The 20,496-nt window shown below is 38.1% G+C and overlaps 1 protein-coding gene across 1 annotated transcript in view; it reads left to right on the top strand.

Moving 5' to 3' along the window:
• Positions 1–4,632: 4,632 nt before the first annotated feature.
• The window catches only part of LOC135713734 (putative cyclin-dependent serine/threonine-protein kinase DDB_G0272797/DDB_G0274007), a 35,720-nt gene continuing 19,856 nt past the window's right edge, over positions 4,633–20,496 (top strand). Inside the window, exon 1 of the mRNA XM_065236957.1 lies at positions 4,633–5,123. Within this exon, the coding sequence (XP_065093029.1) occupies positions 5,119–5,123 (5 nt within the window). The 5' untranslated portion in view covers positions 4,633–5,118. The remainder of the gene's footprint in view (positions 5,124–20,496) is intronic.

Genomic DNA, 20,496 nt, shown 5'->3' with positions numbered 1-20,496 from the left:
CTAACACATTCAGTAATAATTTAGTTCTTCATTATAACAGGATTTGTTATAATCCTGTTATCTTGTATCATATTTTATGAAACACGATAAGTTAAAATTTTGTTAAATATATAACAAATTTAGTTACAGTCTTGTTAAACCTAGAGGAAATCTTGTTATATTTTTTGTTATTTTAACTACTAACGGTACATGTTTTGTAACAACTGGTGTTATGACAAATCAATATATCAAAATAACACATTCTACAATAAACCTGTTACTTCCTGCTGGTCGGGTAAGTAACAGTAATGAAAACGAGGCCAAAGTTTTTTTTTTAAATAGCCCGTAGCTAAATCAAAACAATCAAAATAACTTCTATATTGAAATGCAAAAATCAATCCAGTAGCTCGCAAAAGTAACGAATGATAAAGTCAGATCAGTTATGCCGAAGAAGGTGAACTTACACAATCATTGACTGCTTCATCCTCGTCGTGCTTAACGATAGCGACCTTCTTTGACGTAAACGCGACTTCTTTGTCATCGTTGCTGATGCGTCGCTTGATCGGTCCCGATGACGGCATTCGACAACAAGCTCGTGCCACATGTCCCATCCGTTGGCAATTAAGACAAGTCTGCTGAATGGACCAACATTCCGTTGCTTTGTGCCAGTTCATCAAACACCTCCAGCATCTGTTTTGCTGGGAGGTTGCCTCTCTGACGTATTCACGACGAACAAATCCTCTTCCTCTAGTACCTCTCCAGTTACCACCAAATCGTGGTTGGTCATTACGTGGGTACCTCTGGCTGCCAAACCGATTATTGTTGAAAGTCTCGTTCCCTGGTTTACCAGCAGTCACAGCTGCCACCTGTACCTGCTGTAGAGCTTGCTGATGATTTTTCGCATACATCTCTTCGTTCATTTGATCCATCTCCAAAGCTCGAATTTTATCCAGTAACTCTGCGAGCTGTCCACCTTTGCGCAGAAATTTCCTGGCCACTTCACGAACCTTGAGATTTGAAGCATGGGCTTGAATTGAGTCCGATATCTGCTCTACCAAGATAGTTTCGTCGAAGTCGCATAGCTTTGCTACCGCAATCACCCGTTTCACATATTTGGAATCTGTCTCGTCTACTTTCTGTGCCAGTGATCGGAGCTTTTGTCGTTGCATAAACAAATAATCTCGAGAACCAAAAAATGAGCCAAGTCGATGGATTGCGTTTGAATAAGGGGCTGTACGAACATCTGGTGAATTGGAATCTGACACTGTTCCTTCAAGAATGTCCAATAGTTTCAATCCTGCCTTTATTTTGAAAATGTTCATCCTCGTAACTTCATCGGATACTCCTGCCAGCTGCATGGATGCCTCCAGGAGATCCTTCCATTGATCTTACGTTTTGCGATCGATATCTTCTTCAGCATCGCTTGGCTTACATTCTGGTACTTGTAGTGATGCAAAAGACAGATTACTCATAGACGTCATCAAAACACTATTTTGCTCATTGGTCGAATTGTCCTCGTGCATAGTAGAGTGTAATCGTACAAAACTACCTTCTGCGAACGAATGCTCCAGCTGTTTCTTGTCAGATCGCACTTTCTTCAATTTCGATCGCAAGGTAGAGTTTAGCTTCTTTTCCTCCTCAAGTTGTTTTGCCAACATTGTTGCATCCTTGGTCGAAGCTCTGGTTATCTTCCAGTTGAAATAATCCATAATGTTTACATTAACATTGTTTAAATTAACATTTTATATTTCAAGAAATATAGTCATTATTTGCTATCTCCTGTTGTTTATTAATTATTCCAAACAAACTTATATTACTACTAATGTCATGTTAATTTACAGATTCAATAAAATCTTACGATTTTCGCTAAGTACCTGAACAGATCGAATGGAAAGTATCAACTCAGTTGGATTTATTATAATTTGTTCAAGCAGTGAACTTGAAGCTTTGGATAAGACTCAACCGGTTCAAACGGACACTACGGAACGCAACAACCCGTTCGAGGGTTGGATTTCATCCTTGTACCCAACCGGGTCAAACGTCCACTATGGAACGCACCAACCCGCTCAAGGGTTGGATTTTATCATTGGATCATATTGCCAATAAATAATCACTTTAGGAAGAAGAAAAAAACTAATCGAAGCAACTTCTTTTTTTTTTTTATTATTAACTTTTGCTTTGAGTATTTCCACAAATTTCACCATCATAAAAGTAATTCAATTATCATCTCATATCTTATATGAATTTAAACCGCTAGTAGCGATTCAAGATATGAATTATTTCAATAAAAATGTCCACGCCATTTTGTATTTAGTAAGAGATTCGTAGCTAGAACGCCATTCTCTTTTAAGAAAAATTTCTGCATTGCGAAAAATTATACGTATACTTTATTCACTATCTGGCCGAGAATAATTAATCAACTATTACTACTTAATTTCTGATGGGAGCGTTATTGGTGTCCACGACTGTGCCATTATCGGATTTCCCAGATTTCTCCATCTTTTCAATCTGTAAATTGATGCACACAACTGAACTGAACTGTTCTTGTTCACGTCTGTCTCAAAACTGATCAAGTTATCCTCTGTCAGCTCTCAATTTCCATGGAAGCTTTCCCGTTTGCGATGCTTTAGCTACGTGTTTTCTCAGAGACGTACTACAATTACAGCTCTCAATTTCTATGGAAGCTTTCCTGTTTGCGATGCTTTAGCTACATGTTTCTCTCAGAGACGTACTAGAATTACCCTAGCGCTTTTGAGAGCTAAGTGCTTTCGTTTTATTTATTTTATTCACATTCTGTTTGAGGTAGCATGCTACTAGGCTACACATGATTTATTATTATCACATGCATTATTGTTATTTGAATACACTAGAACTATTATTACTTTTAATTTATTATCAACATATATTATCTACAATGTGGAGTGTGTTAGTGAGGATGGGTAAAAATAACTTCGTCATTGGAAGGAATAAACATGACAAAGACTTCAGGTCGGACTCGAATCAAGAATCTTGCGATAGTCAAAATTGTTCTTTATGGTAGGAGAAATGGTAAGGCTAAAGGCAAATAAGAAGCACTCATAGAACGGTAATTCGATTTCGTTTGCTTTTTCTGCTGTTTGCATGTATTGGTCAAACCGACAATATTTCAAGAAAAAAAGTAACCCATATCCAACACACAATCCGCACTTTAGGAGACAAGAAACGCAGTTGTTGGTTTGATTGTACGAAGTTGAATTTGTATATTATACGAATAAGAGGTGGTATTAGCATTGCGCCAGATGACAGGAAAAACGAATGTTTCGTACCATTGATGAAAGATTTGTTTTATGTACGATATTTTTTTAACGAAACGGTTTTCAGAGAAATAACGAAAATACATTTTCAGTGTAGCTAAATTAAACCGTAGGAAAACAGTGGTGGGTGGACAGCACCATCTCCCACGCACTTTGGAGTACTCCCCATCCCCAGATTAAAGGCACCATTGAAAAAATTGCCCCTCCTTAACAAGATTTCTGAGCACTCTAGTGATATAAATGCGTTATTACATTCAAGTTATCGAATAACGCATTCTTCAAAGCAGGCAGTGGAAATATTAACGTAATTTGACAAATTCCGGGTAATACTAACATTTAATTAATGCGGCCATGATTTCCTGGGTTCTGTCATATGGTGCTAATATTATTGACCCGTGCACCGAAGAATTGTCCGTTATCTACGGTTGATTTAACTTTCAGACACCTTCAGCACGAACATGGAAAACGTGGAACGTGGAAAACATACCTACCGGAACCTGCCAAGCTCATCAATGGACCTCATTCATACTCTCCTATATGTCTATCGATCCAGTTGCATATCCATCTATTTCACGTGACAGACCGACGCCAACAAACGCCTGTATCAATGTATACCTACATATAAATGAACACCTTTTGCAGCCAATCGGGCAACCATACCTCTATACCTATTTACAGTACAGCACCAGCCCACGGGCAGTTTTCGGGGCCAATTTTTTTTTGGTGGGGCCCCACGTATAAAAACTAAAAACTTCTTCATCGCGCAGAACATTTATGCTCAACTAGATACGAGTCCACATGGTGCAACGAAACCAATAAAAGTCCATTACTAGCAGCGAGATCCTCCCTGTGGTGAAGGGAAAATACCTCGTAGTAAAAAGTGGGTGTAAGTGCATCAGGTGAATGCAGATTTCAAGCAGCATCAGGAAGACGTTGAACAGCGAAACGTACAAGAAGAAACTCCAAAGAGCATGCTTTCGTTTTAAATATTGTGCCGATGATAATAAAGCATAATTAACGCGCTCGAGGAGCATCATCACTACATCCCATCAACAGTTTGTGACTGGTCGGCGCGGCGGTGGAGATTCCAAAGTGCGGGAACATAATAAGACAAAAGCAGAGATAGAGAGACAAATAAAAAAGCTCTGCATATGAAGTGTGTTGTGTATGTCGGATACTGATGCTGCTAGGTTGCTGAAGATAGTGGTGCCCGCTGCCACATGAGCTCAATTCCGTGCATGAAGCCGAAAGTGCAACAGCAGCAGCAAAAGTGAATAGTTTTTGCTTTTCTTTGAAGCACAAAGACAAGGCGGTCGGTTGTTGTTTTCCGTCGTCGTCGTCGTCGTCGTTCGCAGTTTAGGTCTAGTGGGGTCTCAACTCAGCTTAAGTGCGCGTGGTAGTTCGATCGCTAGTGCTGGAGCCAATCCGTCAGTCGGTACCAGACCGTCTCAGTTGGTGGATCAGATTCCCTTGCAAGCAATCGAGAGTGAACGTGATTGAAAGTGAAGCTGCCCGTGCCTAAAGCTACGGTGGATTTTCAACCCAAACTCAAGTGTGAAGTTTGTTTTATGTTTGCCTCGAAGAGTGATAGAAACTAAGCGCGGATTAAGCGATTGTTGTACAAATAACAGTCGGCGAAGAAAGTGATTTTTATTGCTATCAAACTGAGACGTGTTGAATTAGTGAACAGTTTTTCAAGAGGATTGATTAGGCGCCTCGTTAGGAGATTTTGAAGTGGTGCTTGCCAACAGAAGGCAGCAGCAGCAGTAGCAGCTGATTTGCATACGTTTGTTCGAAGCCGGACCGGAATCTCGAAGGCAGAAGAAGCGTTGAACCAACGATCATCATGCGGTGCGTATCTTGTGGCGATTGGGAACTACTTTTGATTAATGGGATTTGATGTAATCGATATAAGGCTGGGGGGATTGATGATTGCTCAGGGAACGGGTTTTCCCATTTATTGAAATGAGACTGATTGGTAGGACTAAATTAGGCGATTTTTTTAAGTTAGGTATTTGTGTGATAATATTGATAAACAATTCCAAATGGATAATAGATTCCAATGGCACATTAATATAATCGGTTTAGAATAGGCATCGCGAGTTCATGGGACGGTTTGAACTTCAAAAACAAAAACCGATCACGTTGGTAGTTATGAAATGTGGAAGTTATCATAGCTAACCACTTATGTTGTTGTAGTTGAAGTTTACTAAAAGTTATTTGGAATTCAATGATTAAATTTGAATTTCAATTCTATTGCAATTTGGAATTTAATTTGTTTTTCATTATGTCTAAAATTTTGAACAAGTTTTAATAAGAAATGTATAAATAGCAATGTATGCGAAAAATTATGGAAATGTTTCAAAAGTTTGTTGAGATCTTATCATGCTATTTCTTGAAGTATAATGGATAAAATCTCGTTACGCGAGAAATATGCTCAATTTTTTTTAATATGAATACAATCAATAACTCCAAAACGAAGCATTTTCGGGACTTAGTGTCTTGAGCAATGTTTCTTATAATGACGACCATATATTGACAGAAACAGGTCGTTCAAAAGTCATCCGTATAGATGGTGCCAAAATCGAACTTTTAACTTTAAAATTTTCGCGACTTGACAAGACGTCTAATTGTTCATCAATAATATAAACAACTCTTTAGAATACGAAAAAATCCTCAGTCTACTGTTTTTTAAGTTATTGGGAAAACGTTAAATTTTTTTTGAAAAAGAGCCCCTACTTGTGTGTAATTGAAGAATGTACACAAAAATCAATTCCCTCTAATTAAAACTAGATTTTTTTAAATCTTCATTAGGAAAATGTTTAGCCGAATGTCTGAAATAAGCTCACCTTAAAACATAAAACAGTTCAACGGGGGTTCAATAAACTACGATCTTAAGCAAGAGCGTAGGCAGATTTCGAATTAGGGGGGAGGGGTTCAAAGTTTTTTTTTTATTCTGAACACCTTTATACCGAACGCTAATGTACCGTATGGATTACTAGGTCGATCGTCGTTTAACCGAAACTGAATTTTCAGTCATACTTCGGCATATGTCATCGGTATTTCATGAATTTGTATAAAAAGACAACATGTTTATAAGTAATGTATCCAGGGTGCCATAATCATTCAAAACTCTAGGGATTGTCTTCAAGTTTCAAGTTTTTTCTAGTCGTATTAAAATTAAGTTAGTTCCAAGTCATACAATCCTCTGATTTTCCACTCCCGGATCTTTTTAATTTTCCTAGAAACCCCGAACAACATATTTTTTAATTTCCCCAAGAGCTTTCTACGTAACAAGTTTCAAGTTAACTCATTCAAATTATTGATTAAGATAACGGAAATCATGCTCAATAACATTAGGAAGAAAACTAGAATTAATAACAAGGGTGGAAAAACCATAAATTGATTTTACGAATTGTTTAAGGAATCTAAAGTTTGCAAGAAATTTAGATCTAAAGAATAGATTTTTTAAGGTTACGAACTCATGTTTTGCTCAATATCTGAATTTTATTTTCACCAGACAGTGGCAGATTTTTAAACATCGGAGTCTAATATAATGCTTCGGTAAATGTTGAGCATTTCGAGAATATGTAAGAGGATCATATTTTTGCAATAATAGTCGTTTTCATGTTGTCGATATAATCAACTCTAAAAGAGCATTTAGAAAATTTACCATTATTTTGTGACTCCGACAATTTAGCAAAGCAAAATGATAAAACATCTTTAGTATCCCTAATTTATTAAAATTTTCAATAAACGTATAATTATAAAGATGTTGCGCGTTTTTTGCATGAAAAAGATTTTAATATTTTACAATTTGATGAACGTTCAATATTTAAAAATTTCTTATTTTATCGAAGATATTCCCAATTCCTCATCTGATCTCATCTCTTTATCATTAACAACTTACAAAATTATTGTTACCTGCAGTAGGAGCTTGTGTTTTGTGTGGGAATGGGAATTTGAGCGGGGTTCTCTCTGTTTATACTCTTAAGTATGGCGCACTTGACATAGATGGCCCACAGCGACTCACGAAGAGCACGAATAAACACCGTTTGGTGAGATCGGATGGAATTCAACTTTGAAATCTGTGTTAGGGAAATCGCTTTTCGTAGGCAATCGGTGATAATTTTAACTATCATAGCAATAGTCGCACATTAAATTTTGAAAAAATGATAAAAGTCTTAAATTTCACAGATGCGTAGAAATATTTCTGATCGATTGATCTTAAAATTATTGAAATTGGTTCAGGGGAAGCTGAGTTATTAACGTTTACAATCTTTCAAAATTTCAGTTTTAACAAAGTGTACCCTTATATGGAAATAACAGACGTAAATTCCACTTATGATTATTTTTAGACCACACTGGAATAAAGTTCACAAAAGTCACAAAAATCGACAATTTTATTTTGTATTCCACCCAATTGTGATGATTTAATAAATATATATTCACAAGTCAAATTTCTGACACATTAAAAACAATTTGAATTCTAATTGGAATTCCCTTCAAACTTTCACCATCCACTGATTTTTTTGAAATTCACACTACAGTATTGTTGGTATTCTCATGAAACCTCGCACTTCAGTTTATTGAATGTATAAAATACTCTAGTTATGTTCAATACAGTTCCTTTGGTAATTTCTTCAGATTTACCTATAAGCATTTTTAAGATACCTTTTGAAATTCACCTTCAACCTGCTATTTAAGTTTGCTAATATTTTGATGAAACCTTCCCCAGAACACTCCTGAAAATTTCTTCAGAACTTTGATAAAATTCTTCTAAGAAGCAAGAGTTCTCCCAACGGGTAGGTCACCCCGCACGCCTTTCTTGGGTCATCTTTTTTTTTCAGTGTGTCGCAGGTGCCGGTCATAGAGCAAGCTGCGATTGTTTTTAAAATAACCATCCCAGCAACTCGGTATTTCTGACACCTAAATGTTTTGGTTTGAGATCGCAAGGATAAATCGGTCTAGCGGAATTTCGGATTTAAATCTATAAGTGAACCGAGAAGTGAACTGCTGGTCTGAGTTCCTCTGATATATACAGCCAAACAGCACGTAATTTTGTGAACAACTTCAGTGACCAGCAGTGCTCCCATTTTATTTACAACAGTTAAATGCCTACGAGATTGTACCGAATGTGCTGAGTGATTTTTCCCTTAAAATTCCCTAATATTTATTAAGAACCCATTGACATTACCTCTCGAGCTAAAAATTTGGTTAAATACTCTAGCCAAAATTGTCAATCTTTGAAGTGCCAGACTTTTGAAAAACAAGCTAATTAAATGAACTTTGAAAATATTTCAATATGTCAGATTTTTAGGAAAGTTTAGGAGTCATTGGAGTGAAAAAATTCAAAGTTACAAATTGGATTTAGAACAAAATATTGTAAAATTTCAGCTCCAATAGGCCTTTTTAATACACCACAGAAGTAGAGTGCGCCACGCGAGTTCGAGAGGAAATGTCAACCAAACCGTTTGTTTAATCAGAATAAGTATTTTGCACAATGCAAATTAAAGCATTTTTCATTGAAGATCTTGCCAATTTGCATCAGTAATTGTCTTATTTTATGATTTTCCACAGATCTGAACTGATTTGTGCCTCAACTATTCATGCACAAGAAATCCGGAAGACCATAACCACTAAGGCATTATTCTATTTTTTCTTTTTTCTCAACAAAAATATTCCTGGTCACCGGCAGGATCCTTGCAAAAACGATATAGAATTAAATTTTTCAACTGTAGATCAAGTTTTGGAGCATCTCAGATGAATCAATTTATCAGGAATAGCGCTTCCTATGTCTCACAGTACCTTTTTTTTGCTCACAACACTCTTTTTGAAGTTCTCTTATTCACCACCAGAGGCTGAATCGATCACTTAGTTTCTATTAAAAAGGCGTATCGAAATCGAGTACTTCTCGGCATATTTCCGGAAACGAATTCCCTTTTCACGATCGCGAATCACCAAATTTTTTATATCGAGCGAAATCTGTTTTCACGACATTTTCGACTTTTCAAATGACGCAAACAAATAACAATGGTAATTACGCAAGCTCCTCGAAGTGAGAACTGTCAAAGGTGATGCAAGTCAAGTCTCCGCGTACATCGTACTGGTTAGGCAAAAGATGTGCGTCTATCTTTAAAAACTGTCGTGGTTAATGGTCCTTCGCTCATTTTCAACGGAACTATCCACCTACCCTCTTCTAAAGATCATTCTCTAGCTAATAAATTATCACACTAAAGCTTCATGTTAGCATTTCCAACCAACTCTGAAAATCACTAACTTCGCGTATGAAGTAACATAAAAACACTTTGAAAGAATAATTAGTTTGAAGTTAGTAGAAATTTTGCTTAAAGGAACTCTGATGAAAATCCCGTGAACTTCAAAATATGGTCTCTGCAGATAGTTCTAAAAGAATTTTGGGGTGATTTCTGAAGATACTTCCTAGAGAATTTTAAAGAGTTTGAAATAAATCCCGAGAAGAATTCCAATAGTATCGAATTTTGAGGGTTCAATCTCAAAGCAATTCTGAGAAGAGTTTCAAAGTTATTCTGTGATGGATTTTTGTTTTGAGAATTCTAAGGACAATACGAATTGAATTTCAAATTGAATGCAGGGGAGAAGTCCAAGATTATTCTAAGCAGAAATTTTTGATATTTCTGAGGTTAATTGCATGGAAATTCTAAGGAGAATTCTAATAAATTTAAAATGGATTTATGGAAGGAGCCTTCAGGAAGTTCCTAGAAGAATCAATAAAAAATCTAAAATAATCTACTTTAACAAATCTTCATGCTTAAGATGCTTAAAGTGGAGATTTTATACAATAGATAAGGAGTACGGCAGTGTGAAAATTGTATATAGAGAGTAGAAAGCGAGCAAGGACAACTTTGAGGAAGGTACGAATCAGGTAGTTGTTTACGTCAGATGAGACTTGAGTGTGAAACAATCGACAGAACTATTTCCGCACATCGGAGGTACATGAGCAAATCGGCGATCATCCCTTTTGCCGGTGGCAGGGGGAAACATCCCTCACCATCCCTCATTAACGGATGAGCTTGGTAAAGGAGATGCTCTACCCGATTCGTACCTGCCTCGAAATTGTCCTTTGTTCGCTTTCTACTTTCTATAAACAAATTTCAAACAATAAAGGAACTATCAACTCTTTACTTTCATCTCCTTATCTATCGTATAAAATGTCCACTTTAATCCTGATATTTGATGTTAAGCATTTCCAACTACGAAAATAATCTATTTCCAATTATTTTGATGATTGTTCTGCTAAGATTTCCAAGAATGCAATATTATTTTTGTAAAAGCTTATTTGCCTTAAAGTTTAAGAGAAGGGGAATTATTCTAAGTTCTTGAGATCATTCTGAAGAAATTCTGTGAAAAGTTCTTAGCGAATTATCAAAGTTATCTATCTAGATATATCAAAATTTTAAAGATTTCAAACCCAGAATAATTGGAAATTACTATTTGCTAGTCATCATGTATAACGTAAGCAAAAGTAAATTATACAAATCACTTCAAATGCTCTTCACAGGAGATTCCGTTGTGATATTCGATTAAATTAGAGGAATTTATGAGATTTGATTTTAAATTCCATGACATAAAAAGATTATGTTTATAAATGGTTTCTTATTTAGTATTTACAAGTCACTATTTCCATAATTTTAGTCACTAAAGTCACTACTATTTTATCGCATCAGCACTACCAGCCCTGTACACAAAAACGCCATGCATGTTGTGGGATAAAACAATTGCCAAAAAATACATAATTTTTTTTTCAGTAGCTCCATCATTAGTTTTAAATTAGGTTTTTGTAGCAGAGAAGAAAGTGAAGATTGCATTGTATGATAACGCAACAGGCCGTTGTTTTACGTGTCAGAAGACGGTACTTTAAATAATGAACAAAATGTTTGTTCACATGTCAATGAAGTAGGGGAGGAAGGGGTATAACGATCATACGGGGTTTTAGCACCTCTTTGTTTTCGAATTTGGAGGACAACCCTAACATTAAATTACCATGCATCATCATGATTGCAAAATAGAATACTGTGACTTTTCTCAAATTAAACGTTTGGTTTGGTTTGAAAATAAGGGGATTCAGTGTTTTGCATAAATAACATTTCCGCGTTTCGTTTAGGGGATGATCATTAATTAGGTAGACAATTGTTTGGGACTCTTGCCCCCCTCCCTCCGCCCACCCCCTCGTAGTTAATGAACAGCCCCTTAGTTAAAAGGGACCCAAGTCACCTTTAACCACTGACTTGCTCCTGCTTACTGCAGGACCAAGTGCCACGCCGTCCGAAGCGGTAATGAGCAGAAACGCGACAGCAGTGCTGTTTTATATCTTTTCAGAACGATGTGCAACCAAGTGGTACTCGATTATGATGACTGGGTTTGGGAAAACGCCTATTTCATGAAAACAGTGATATAATTATCATTTGTTCATTTTTCAAAAGTTTTCTTACGGAAAATTAAAAATATTTATTTCAGCAGGTTTGTAATGTAATATCCTATTGATTGGCGTAGGGTAGAGAACTACTTCGGCCTAATCGCCCATTTTGGGCCTATCGAGCAGACAACTTCAAATAAATCCATGATTTCAGAGTTAACAAGTCAATTATGCGTTTGGTACGATACTTTAGTTAATAAGCTACCGAACGAAGTCAATGAGATCGCGTGATATGAAGGTTTGCACCCATTATTCCCAAAAAAACAAAAGAAGCGCTCCGACCGAATCAATTTTTATCTTCATCCGATAGACCGAAGTGAATTCATTGGCGTTTCAATGGCGTTGCAATGCGTTAGGCCGAGTTTAGAATCCGTAGGCCGAGTTTGGCGTCAAGAAGCAGTGTTAGACTTTTGACAATATCTCAACGATTGGTATCTCTTTATCAAATCTTACGGTACGTACGGAAAGGTAAATAAATTTGGAAGCCATCAGTTATAATAACATTCCGTTTGGTGCTAAACTGCGCTACATTAAGAAAGACTAAGTGCAAGCTGTGCTTAATAGGCCGGAAATGGGGTAGTTAACCCTATTTGGATTTTAATTTCATCTATAAATGACAAAGTTACAAGCATTCAAAACCTAACACTATTTCACCACACATATTTTTTGATTTGCACCCCAGTATAGTCAACAAAGACATAGTTCTACGTCAAAAGGCGTGATTAGAGATATTATGCTTCAGAGAATCCCGCTGGCACTGGGATAGAACCCAGGCCCTTTGAAGTGAGAGGCAGTCACGCTTGCAATCAAAGTTGACGCTTCGAAAATAAATTATAATGTTCGAAAACCCTTCTGTTGTTGATCGGTAGATTTTCGAGAAAGTGTATGTCAAAATTGATTCCTGGTCTGTCAGAAATAAGTCTGCTGGAATAGCATGTCTATTTGAAAATTTTCCATCTGTCAAATTTAAGAGGAAATTCACCGAATGGAACACAGCCTAAGAGAAGCGCCTAGTTAGATAAAAAAAAAATTGAAGGCCGCTTCATATCTTATATATTTTTATGGAATTGGGACTAATGGATTTACATATTTATATTGTTATTATAAGTCTAAAAATTACCTTGGGATTCGAAACGGCAGTCGATGGTTCACAGGCATCAATAATAAAGACTGGAACGCTGAAAAATTGGTCGACAAAAAATCGTTTTTTTTTAGTCAAAATTCATATCACAAAAATCTTCTTATTTTTGTTTTGGTAGTTTAATTCATATATTTAAAGGAAAAAACTCGTTTATTCTTTTGGTTTCCAAATCCGAACTGCCGTGCCTTCTGCTAAACCCCTTCCATTAACTTTTGCACAGTGGTCTCATCGACCTTATTCGCCGCCCAACGGCAGTTAGATTATCCGTTTGACCAAGGCCCAATACCGTTCGATAGTGTGGAGTTCTGGGCTGTTGGGAGGGTTGTGGTCTTTGGGTACCACAACCACGTTGTTCGCATTGTACCATTCGATTGCCTTTTTTCCATAGTGGCAGCTCGCCAAGTTCGGCCAGAACAGCACAGGTCTATTATGTTGCTTAAGGAATGGTAGCAGCCGCTTTTCCAGGCACTCCTGGACGTAGATCTCTTGATTGATGGTTCCCGTAGTAATGAAAATGCCGCTTTTAAGAACACGCGTGCATATGGCCTGCCAGACGAGATATTTTTTCGAGAACATCGATAGTTTGATGGTTTTGAAAATTTCAACCACCTTCCCTTTTCCTGATGCGGTATAAAACTCCTGTCCCGGAAGCTGCTTGAAATCCGTCTTCACATAAGTTTCGTCGTCCATGACGACACAGTCCAACTTTGTAAGCAGATTCGTATACAGCTTTCGGCACCGCTGCTCGGCCGACGTGTTTTGTTTGCAATCTCGGTACGCCACCTGCACCTTCTTAAACGTCGACAGCACGGCTCGTTTCTTGGCCCGCTGCACAGTAGTATGGGAGACATTGAGCTTGAAGCGACGTCCCGGAAGGAGAGGTTAGGATTCCGCTTATATTTCACCGCCAACTTCTTCGTCGTCGCTGCCACGTCCGGATTACGATTGCCGCCGCTTCCAGGCTTCCTGGAAGTCTACAAACGCTCCCCGAACACTTTTAAAACGTTTGTCACGGTCGATTTGACCACATCCAGCAATTTTGCCAACTTGGCGTGTGAGAACGTCGGATTCTCTTGCTGCGCGAGCAAAATTTTGACATGCTGCTGCTCTTGCTTGCACGTCATTTTGAAAGCTGGAGAGCAAACGGTGAAAACTCATCATAGCAACCATTATACACTCAACATCCAAATGCAGCATTTCAGGGTTTTTTTTAATGCAACAGAAATACATACACCAATTTGAATTTGACCAATTTTTGCGCGTTCCAGACTTTACCTACTGGACCACTTAAGCACATGTGTCGCAAAAGGTATGATCATTAACTTGAAATACGTCAAATTTAAGTTGAATAACAGCAACCAGAAGAGTATTATACAGCAATGCAAAATTGTATTGGTGACAGTCAAACATTTCTCTCATTTTCAAGTGTAGTTAACACAATGCGCACTGTTCGAAAAAGTAGTGTAAATTTCTGTTCAATATGATGCACATAAATGGAGCGTCAGATATCATATACTTTTACATTATATATCATGTAAAGTTCTGACACATTTCATGCAATGTAGCAAATATTGTATACAAATGCCCATCTTTAAAAATAAAACTTTGTTTGAAAGTTGCTCGGTTGCATGAAATGAAATACAAGTCTACGTGAATCTGGTCCTGATTAGCCTCCCACAATTTGAACTCATTTGGTAAGAAACTGACTTGGCACAAACCATTTGAAGTTTATATGGAAATTACCATGGGAAAACCTAACTTTTTGGTCATAGACTTCTAGCCTTTTTCCATATTACTGTGTTAAAAAGTTCTATAACTATTTTATGGGGAAATTTCTCAGCTACCACTTTGCAAAAGATCGTTTTTGGGCCAAACGTCAATTTAAATAGTTATTAATTGTTTAAGAGATAAATAATCTTATGGCAAGCTCAAGCAGCTGTTTTGTGGGCAACACTGTATTCTGCAGTGTGACATAGTAGCCATGATTTTTGTACTCTTGGTCCTTTTCATATTGTATCATTATTTATGTACGGCCTTAAATTTGAAATGACATTTCACATTCATCTAGTGATGGCCGATTTTCATTCGAATAGTAAATTAATCGATTAACGAACCGAAAAGTAAAATATTTGTAATCGGTTATATCATGCTGATATAAGCATTAATTTCTCCAGAGGATCATCACCCATCGTTTCAAACATATGTATGCTCCACTCTCATTGGTGGAAAAATGACAGCACAGCGCACAAAAAACAATCGATTAGTTGTTAATCGAATAATTAAAAAATGGGACATCTCTGATTTTGGTGTAATTGTTTTGATAAAAAAGAGCGCAAAATTTCATCTTTGCCGCAAAACCACAAAATTACCTTGCATACCCCCCCTTGATTGGATGAAAGGGACCGTGAAAGAGGACACTAAAATAGAAAGTTTTTCTTCGGACTGTTTCATCTTAGTATTCTTCTTTGGTTTTACCCAAGGGGTAGGTCACTCCTCACACCACTCTTGAGTCATCTTTTTTGTCAGTGTGCCACAAGTGTGCCGCAGATGTGTCGGTTGTGCCGGTCATAGAGCAAGCTGCGATTGGTTGTAAAATACCCATCACGGCAACCATTTCTGACACCTTCAATGTTTTGGTTTGAAATCGCAATGACAAATCGGATTGGGGATGACGCGGGAAGTGGCGGGTGTAAGAGATTTTGGTGTTTTATGTTTTCAAAATAATAAAAGTCCTCCGTTTTAGGATTTTATAATGCCCTCAAAGGCAGACCATAAACCTAGCCTTTCGTGATGCGAAAGCAACGGTCTATCAGCGGCCGGAAAGAGTTGGAACCGGTGGAGAATATTGTTGGAGACCGACTATAGAGGATGATGAATAGACTTCTGTAGTTTGTTTTGTGTGAGTTGTAGCATTATTTGAATTAATGGTACTAATGGGGTCTGATTAACTGTCTCTTTCTCTTGAGCCCACTCTTGAACCTATATTTCGTATTTGGATATATAAGTAAACTGCTGGTCTGAGTTCCTCTGGTATATTCAATTAGAGGATGTTCCTGAATGTACAGTCAAACAGCACGTATTGTTGTGAACAACTTCAATGACAGTTGTACAGCAGTGCTTCCATTTTATTTACAACAATCCAATGCGTACGAGATTGTGCCGAAGGTAAGCTGTAGGTGTGCCGATGGATGTGCCCAAGCTGTGCCGAATCTAATTTCGACACAATGTGCTGACTGACTTACCCCTTGGTTTTTCCAATGTTGCCTGCTGAACAGTTGTTTGAGCATAATCATAAGACATCAGTGACTTGAATTATTAATAACTTTTGTTCCTTACATTTTATTGAAAAGTGGTCTTGAATAAACTTGTAGGTGAATTTCCTGCGAGCACAGCTATCATTTTTGAAGCAGTGCAATATGGTGAATTTTTAGATAGCTTTTATCAAAACAATTGGTTTTTCCATAGTAATTGCCATATAAACTTCAAATGGTTTGTGTCAAGTTAGCTTCTTACTAAATGAGTTCAAATTGTGGGAGGCTAAGCAGGCACCAATTGGGAACCATTTGAGCACTGTGGAATGAAAATTTCAAATTTTACAACAGTCTCATGCACAACTATAGGAATATAACGCTTTTAACGTACCCTATGTAGTAACCATGAGTAACCACCATGACAGGTCTGGATTATACAAAGCGTTAGTTTTTTGGAATATTTCTATTTAAAATGTCTACTTGGCAAACATAAATTATGAGAAACGACCACGATGCGAAATGTTCATTACGTAAAATGTTCATTGCAGGAAACGTCTTCATGCAAAATGTTCCACCTCGGTTATGTTGAGGCCTGGTAAAAGCGCAGCTATAAAGCAAGAGCATGCTGCAGGTGGCTGGTTTGATGCTCGGTCCAACTCATGAAACTTTTCGGATTGCATATTATCTCGACTTCCCTGGGCATCGCTATTTTATCAAATGCTCCTTAAATAATCGTCAATAGTTTTCTGCTTTTATGGGCCTTGAAATAACCCAAATAATTTCACAAAGCGAAGAAGTATTCATTTCAATATGCTTTGATTGTCGATAACTCTTTTACTGTGCCGCAAAATCTTCTCACTCATCACCGAATGCAACCGATCCTTGTTGACTTTTCACCTCCAATCCGTGAAATCACCACTCCACCATCTGCACAACCAACACACCAACCGACCAGTAGAGTGTGTTTCTTCAAATTCAATAATTATGCTCTTCATCTCCCTAAGCTCCCGGCAGACACTCGGTGCTCATGGATTGGAAACATAACGATTTATTTGTTTTTGCACTCCAACCTGCCACCTGACGGGTGGATTTCTTACCCCCTCGTGAAAAGTTCACAAAGGTCTCGTAATCGCAATTTACCCCGCAGCAAGCCATGTGCGAGATCTTACGTGAGAGACACAGGAAAAACAGGTTCGTCGCTTGTTTTCGGCTGATCAGTTGAAATCTTTCTCCCGTTCGGCAGCCGTCGAATGTTTTTTTTTTTTTTTTTTTTTGTAAGTCACTAGGTACGTAGGTCGGTAGGTACAAAAAGGTAAACAAACCTGCACAGAAGCATCGAATGCGCGGGAACATGGTTTCGTTTTCGTGTTTATGTAGCACATAGTCCTGCAACTATCTCAAGTAGCAAAGAAAGAGTGATGGAAAAAGAGGTTTTAAAAAATTACGTTGCGTAACATCGGCGGCAGGTAAATTGAGAGAAACGGTTAATAAAAAGATCACGCCGCTTCGCATTGGAATAATGTCGCTTTTTTTTTTGTTGCTGCTCATAGCATATAATATATATCCACATATTATGTGGATTGACCCATAAATCAACCAAGTCTTGTGTCCCCATAAATGGCCCGAACCGGCTCGTCGTATCGTGGGATTCTCGACATCAAACGGCCAGATACAGTATCAGTGGGGCAACAAACTTGCTCGTTGCTTCTTATACGAGTTGAGCCTATTTGATAGTTGATTGGTATCGATTTTTCTTGGAGCTTATGTTGTTAGATAACACATAGCTCAGCACCAAAAGCAGAGTTCTGCACGATTGCTTGGGGCTATCAAGCGTCAGAGCAAAAATTAATTTATCATCCAGGAAAGCTTAATCGTTTTTTGATGACGAACGTCGCTTGTCAGTCGAGGACCACTCGAAAGGTCTCCTGGTGATAAATGAGCTGTGACTTCTGACTGTAGGTCATAGGTTTCCATAATGTCAGTGAAATACTAACTAATCATGGCAGATGTTTCATGGAAACATTTATTTTTTTCGAAAATATTGAAATAGTCGCAGCTTGAAATTTAATTAAGCATCACGATTGAAGATTCCATCATCTCAACGAGTGCATTGGCACAGACTTTTCGGCGTCCCGGGGGTGAATAGGTTAATGGAATCACGTCTGATGCGGTAGGTAATCTGAGATGCCCAGCGCAGAGACCATCCTGTCACTTTTGCCATCTGCCGGGCTCGTCACGATTTTGGCGGTCATTTTTATGTTTTCTTTCTTGAGCCTACCTTCATATTGATTTAGCATTTGGAAGGGTGATTCAGAACTGGAAAAATTCCGTGAAGGTTTAGTGTCACACGAAATGGTTTTTTTAAGCGGCTTCAAGGGCACAGATACTTTGGCTGATTTCAAGGTGACTGGAATGCATCTTTCTAAACCAGTATCAGTTCCAGATACGATGGACAAGTAATTAGTAGTAGAATTAGATTACTGCCTTGAGTTATTGATGCTCATCTTTTCATGATCAAAATTTACAAATTCATAACAAAACCATCGATCGACTGGAAAACAGTTCCCTTACGTTGATAGCAAACGAATCAATCACTTCCTGAGGTGTAATTCAATTTCAACTCCAGGAAATCATTACTATCGATGACAGGACGTTTCTGTCCGACTGCCACTGCGTCCAACGCTCAAATCCGGCATGCCAGCATGCTGCCCACCTGCAAGTAAGTCATAAAATCCCGACAGAAACGAGTGAAAAGATAATTCACCACATCATTTCGCCTTCATTTTAACATATTATGGCTGCGCGGAAAACATTTATCATTCGTAGCTACGACCACCGCAGCGGCCGTCGCTTTGGCTTTTCCTATTTTATTATTATTTAATAATCATTTCGTTTGCCTCCACCCGTCGTAATGCTCTGAATCATTTCGACCACCTCATTGCAGACTGCGATTGGCTGGTTGCAGTCATAATCGGCTCAATTTTGGTTTTAGTGTCATTTTCCTATCGGAAACATTTCACCCGACTTGCTGAGCAAACATGCAAAAAATGTAGCAAATTTAACCGACAATGGTGCTTCAACTTATCTACGCTTCTCATCCTCTCTTGTCGTTGGAAGCGTGGTACGTGAGTTGCCGTGTACGTACTTGGTTTCAAGGAAATTCACTTTCCCAACTGATACCACACACCTGATGGCTGATGGCTGATGGCTGGCGAGAGCGAAGGAAAGTGAATGGGCCTCTCTCTTGCATCTTGACGGGCTGCAGCCCAAACGGGCAACCCGAGCGAAATTAATCCATCCAATTTGCGAAATGCGCTTTCGATCCAAAGTGGCAGCGGCGCAGAAAGCAGAAATTTTGCACGCACATAATTATACCGGTAGCTGTTGCAAGTACAACAGACTGCAGTTAGGTAGCAGGTTGGTTTTCAATTAATTGTATACAAATAAAAGAAATGGTTGCATTCTTTAATCGGCTGAGATCAATGCACGAATTCCAGCTGTACAATTTTGCATTTCAAGGAAATGGATTGCGGAATTCGGTTGCAATCTACAGACAGCGGTGGGCTTTTCATAGTGGATAGTGAATAACAGTTGGCCTGTTTTCTTGGGGGAAAAAAGCGTTGGGACATGGCCTACTTGAAATAACAATTACCCCCAAAAATATCGTTAAAATTGCAATCATCACTTCATTGCTTATTTCACAACATGCGCATCACCCATAAGCGATAAGCCATTTTGCCATCTTTGCGTTGCCGCCACATCACAAACGTAACCCGGTGCGTACCATTACAGCACAAACAAACATTCAAACCGAAACCGCCGCGCAGTTATTAATTTTCAATTTCAACCAATTTAAGTCAATCGTCGTTTTCCATTGATGCTGAGTCTGGCATATTTTTTTTATCCGGCTTCAGGCGCAGCAAAACAAATTTTACCCAAAAGAGGTTTTTGAACTCGGCGTCAATCAGCAGCGCGTATTGTGGTGCTGACAAAGCCTGCCGGCCCGTGCGGTTGTGCAATTCGTGGAGCTATAACAATATAATGTAACGAATCCAACGAAATTAGTTGGTTGCAGCTATGATTAAATAAAAACAGTTAATCAAATTTGCTGGCCAGATCCAATAATGGAAAAAAGATGTGTTACGAGCTGTCAAAATTCTTTAATGCAACAACTTAACTTGCCTGATACATTTGAGTTATGCGGATCTCTACTAGGGCGGTGCAAAAATTTGATTTTGTTCCATCCAGCTTAATCAGGTCCTGTCAATTGTGTGTGCGTTTTTACAATCCCCACTCACCAGCAGTGCTTTTATGGAAGAACACTGTTTGCACCTATTTTTGTGCACACATTTTTAGCCCTGGAGATGGAAGGTTATA

Source organism: Ochlerotatus camptorhynchus, unplaced genomic scaffold, assembly GCF_037179485.1.
Source record: "Ochlerotatus camptorhynchus isolate MF236.1 unplaced genomic scaffold, CSIRO-AGI_Acam_v1.1 ptg000577l, whole genome shotgun sequence".
In the NCBI taxonomy this organism is placed as follows: Eukaryota; Metazoa; Arthropoda; class Insecta; order Diptera; family Culicidae; genus Ochlerotatus; species Ochlerotatus camptorhynchus.
The sequence above is the reverse complement of the archived record's forward strand: the minus strand, read 5'-3'. Positions and strand labels throughout refer to the sequence as shown.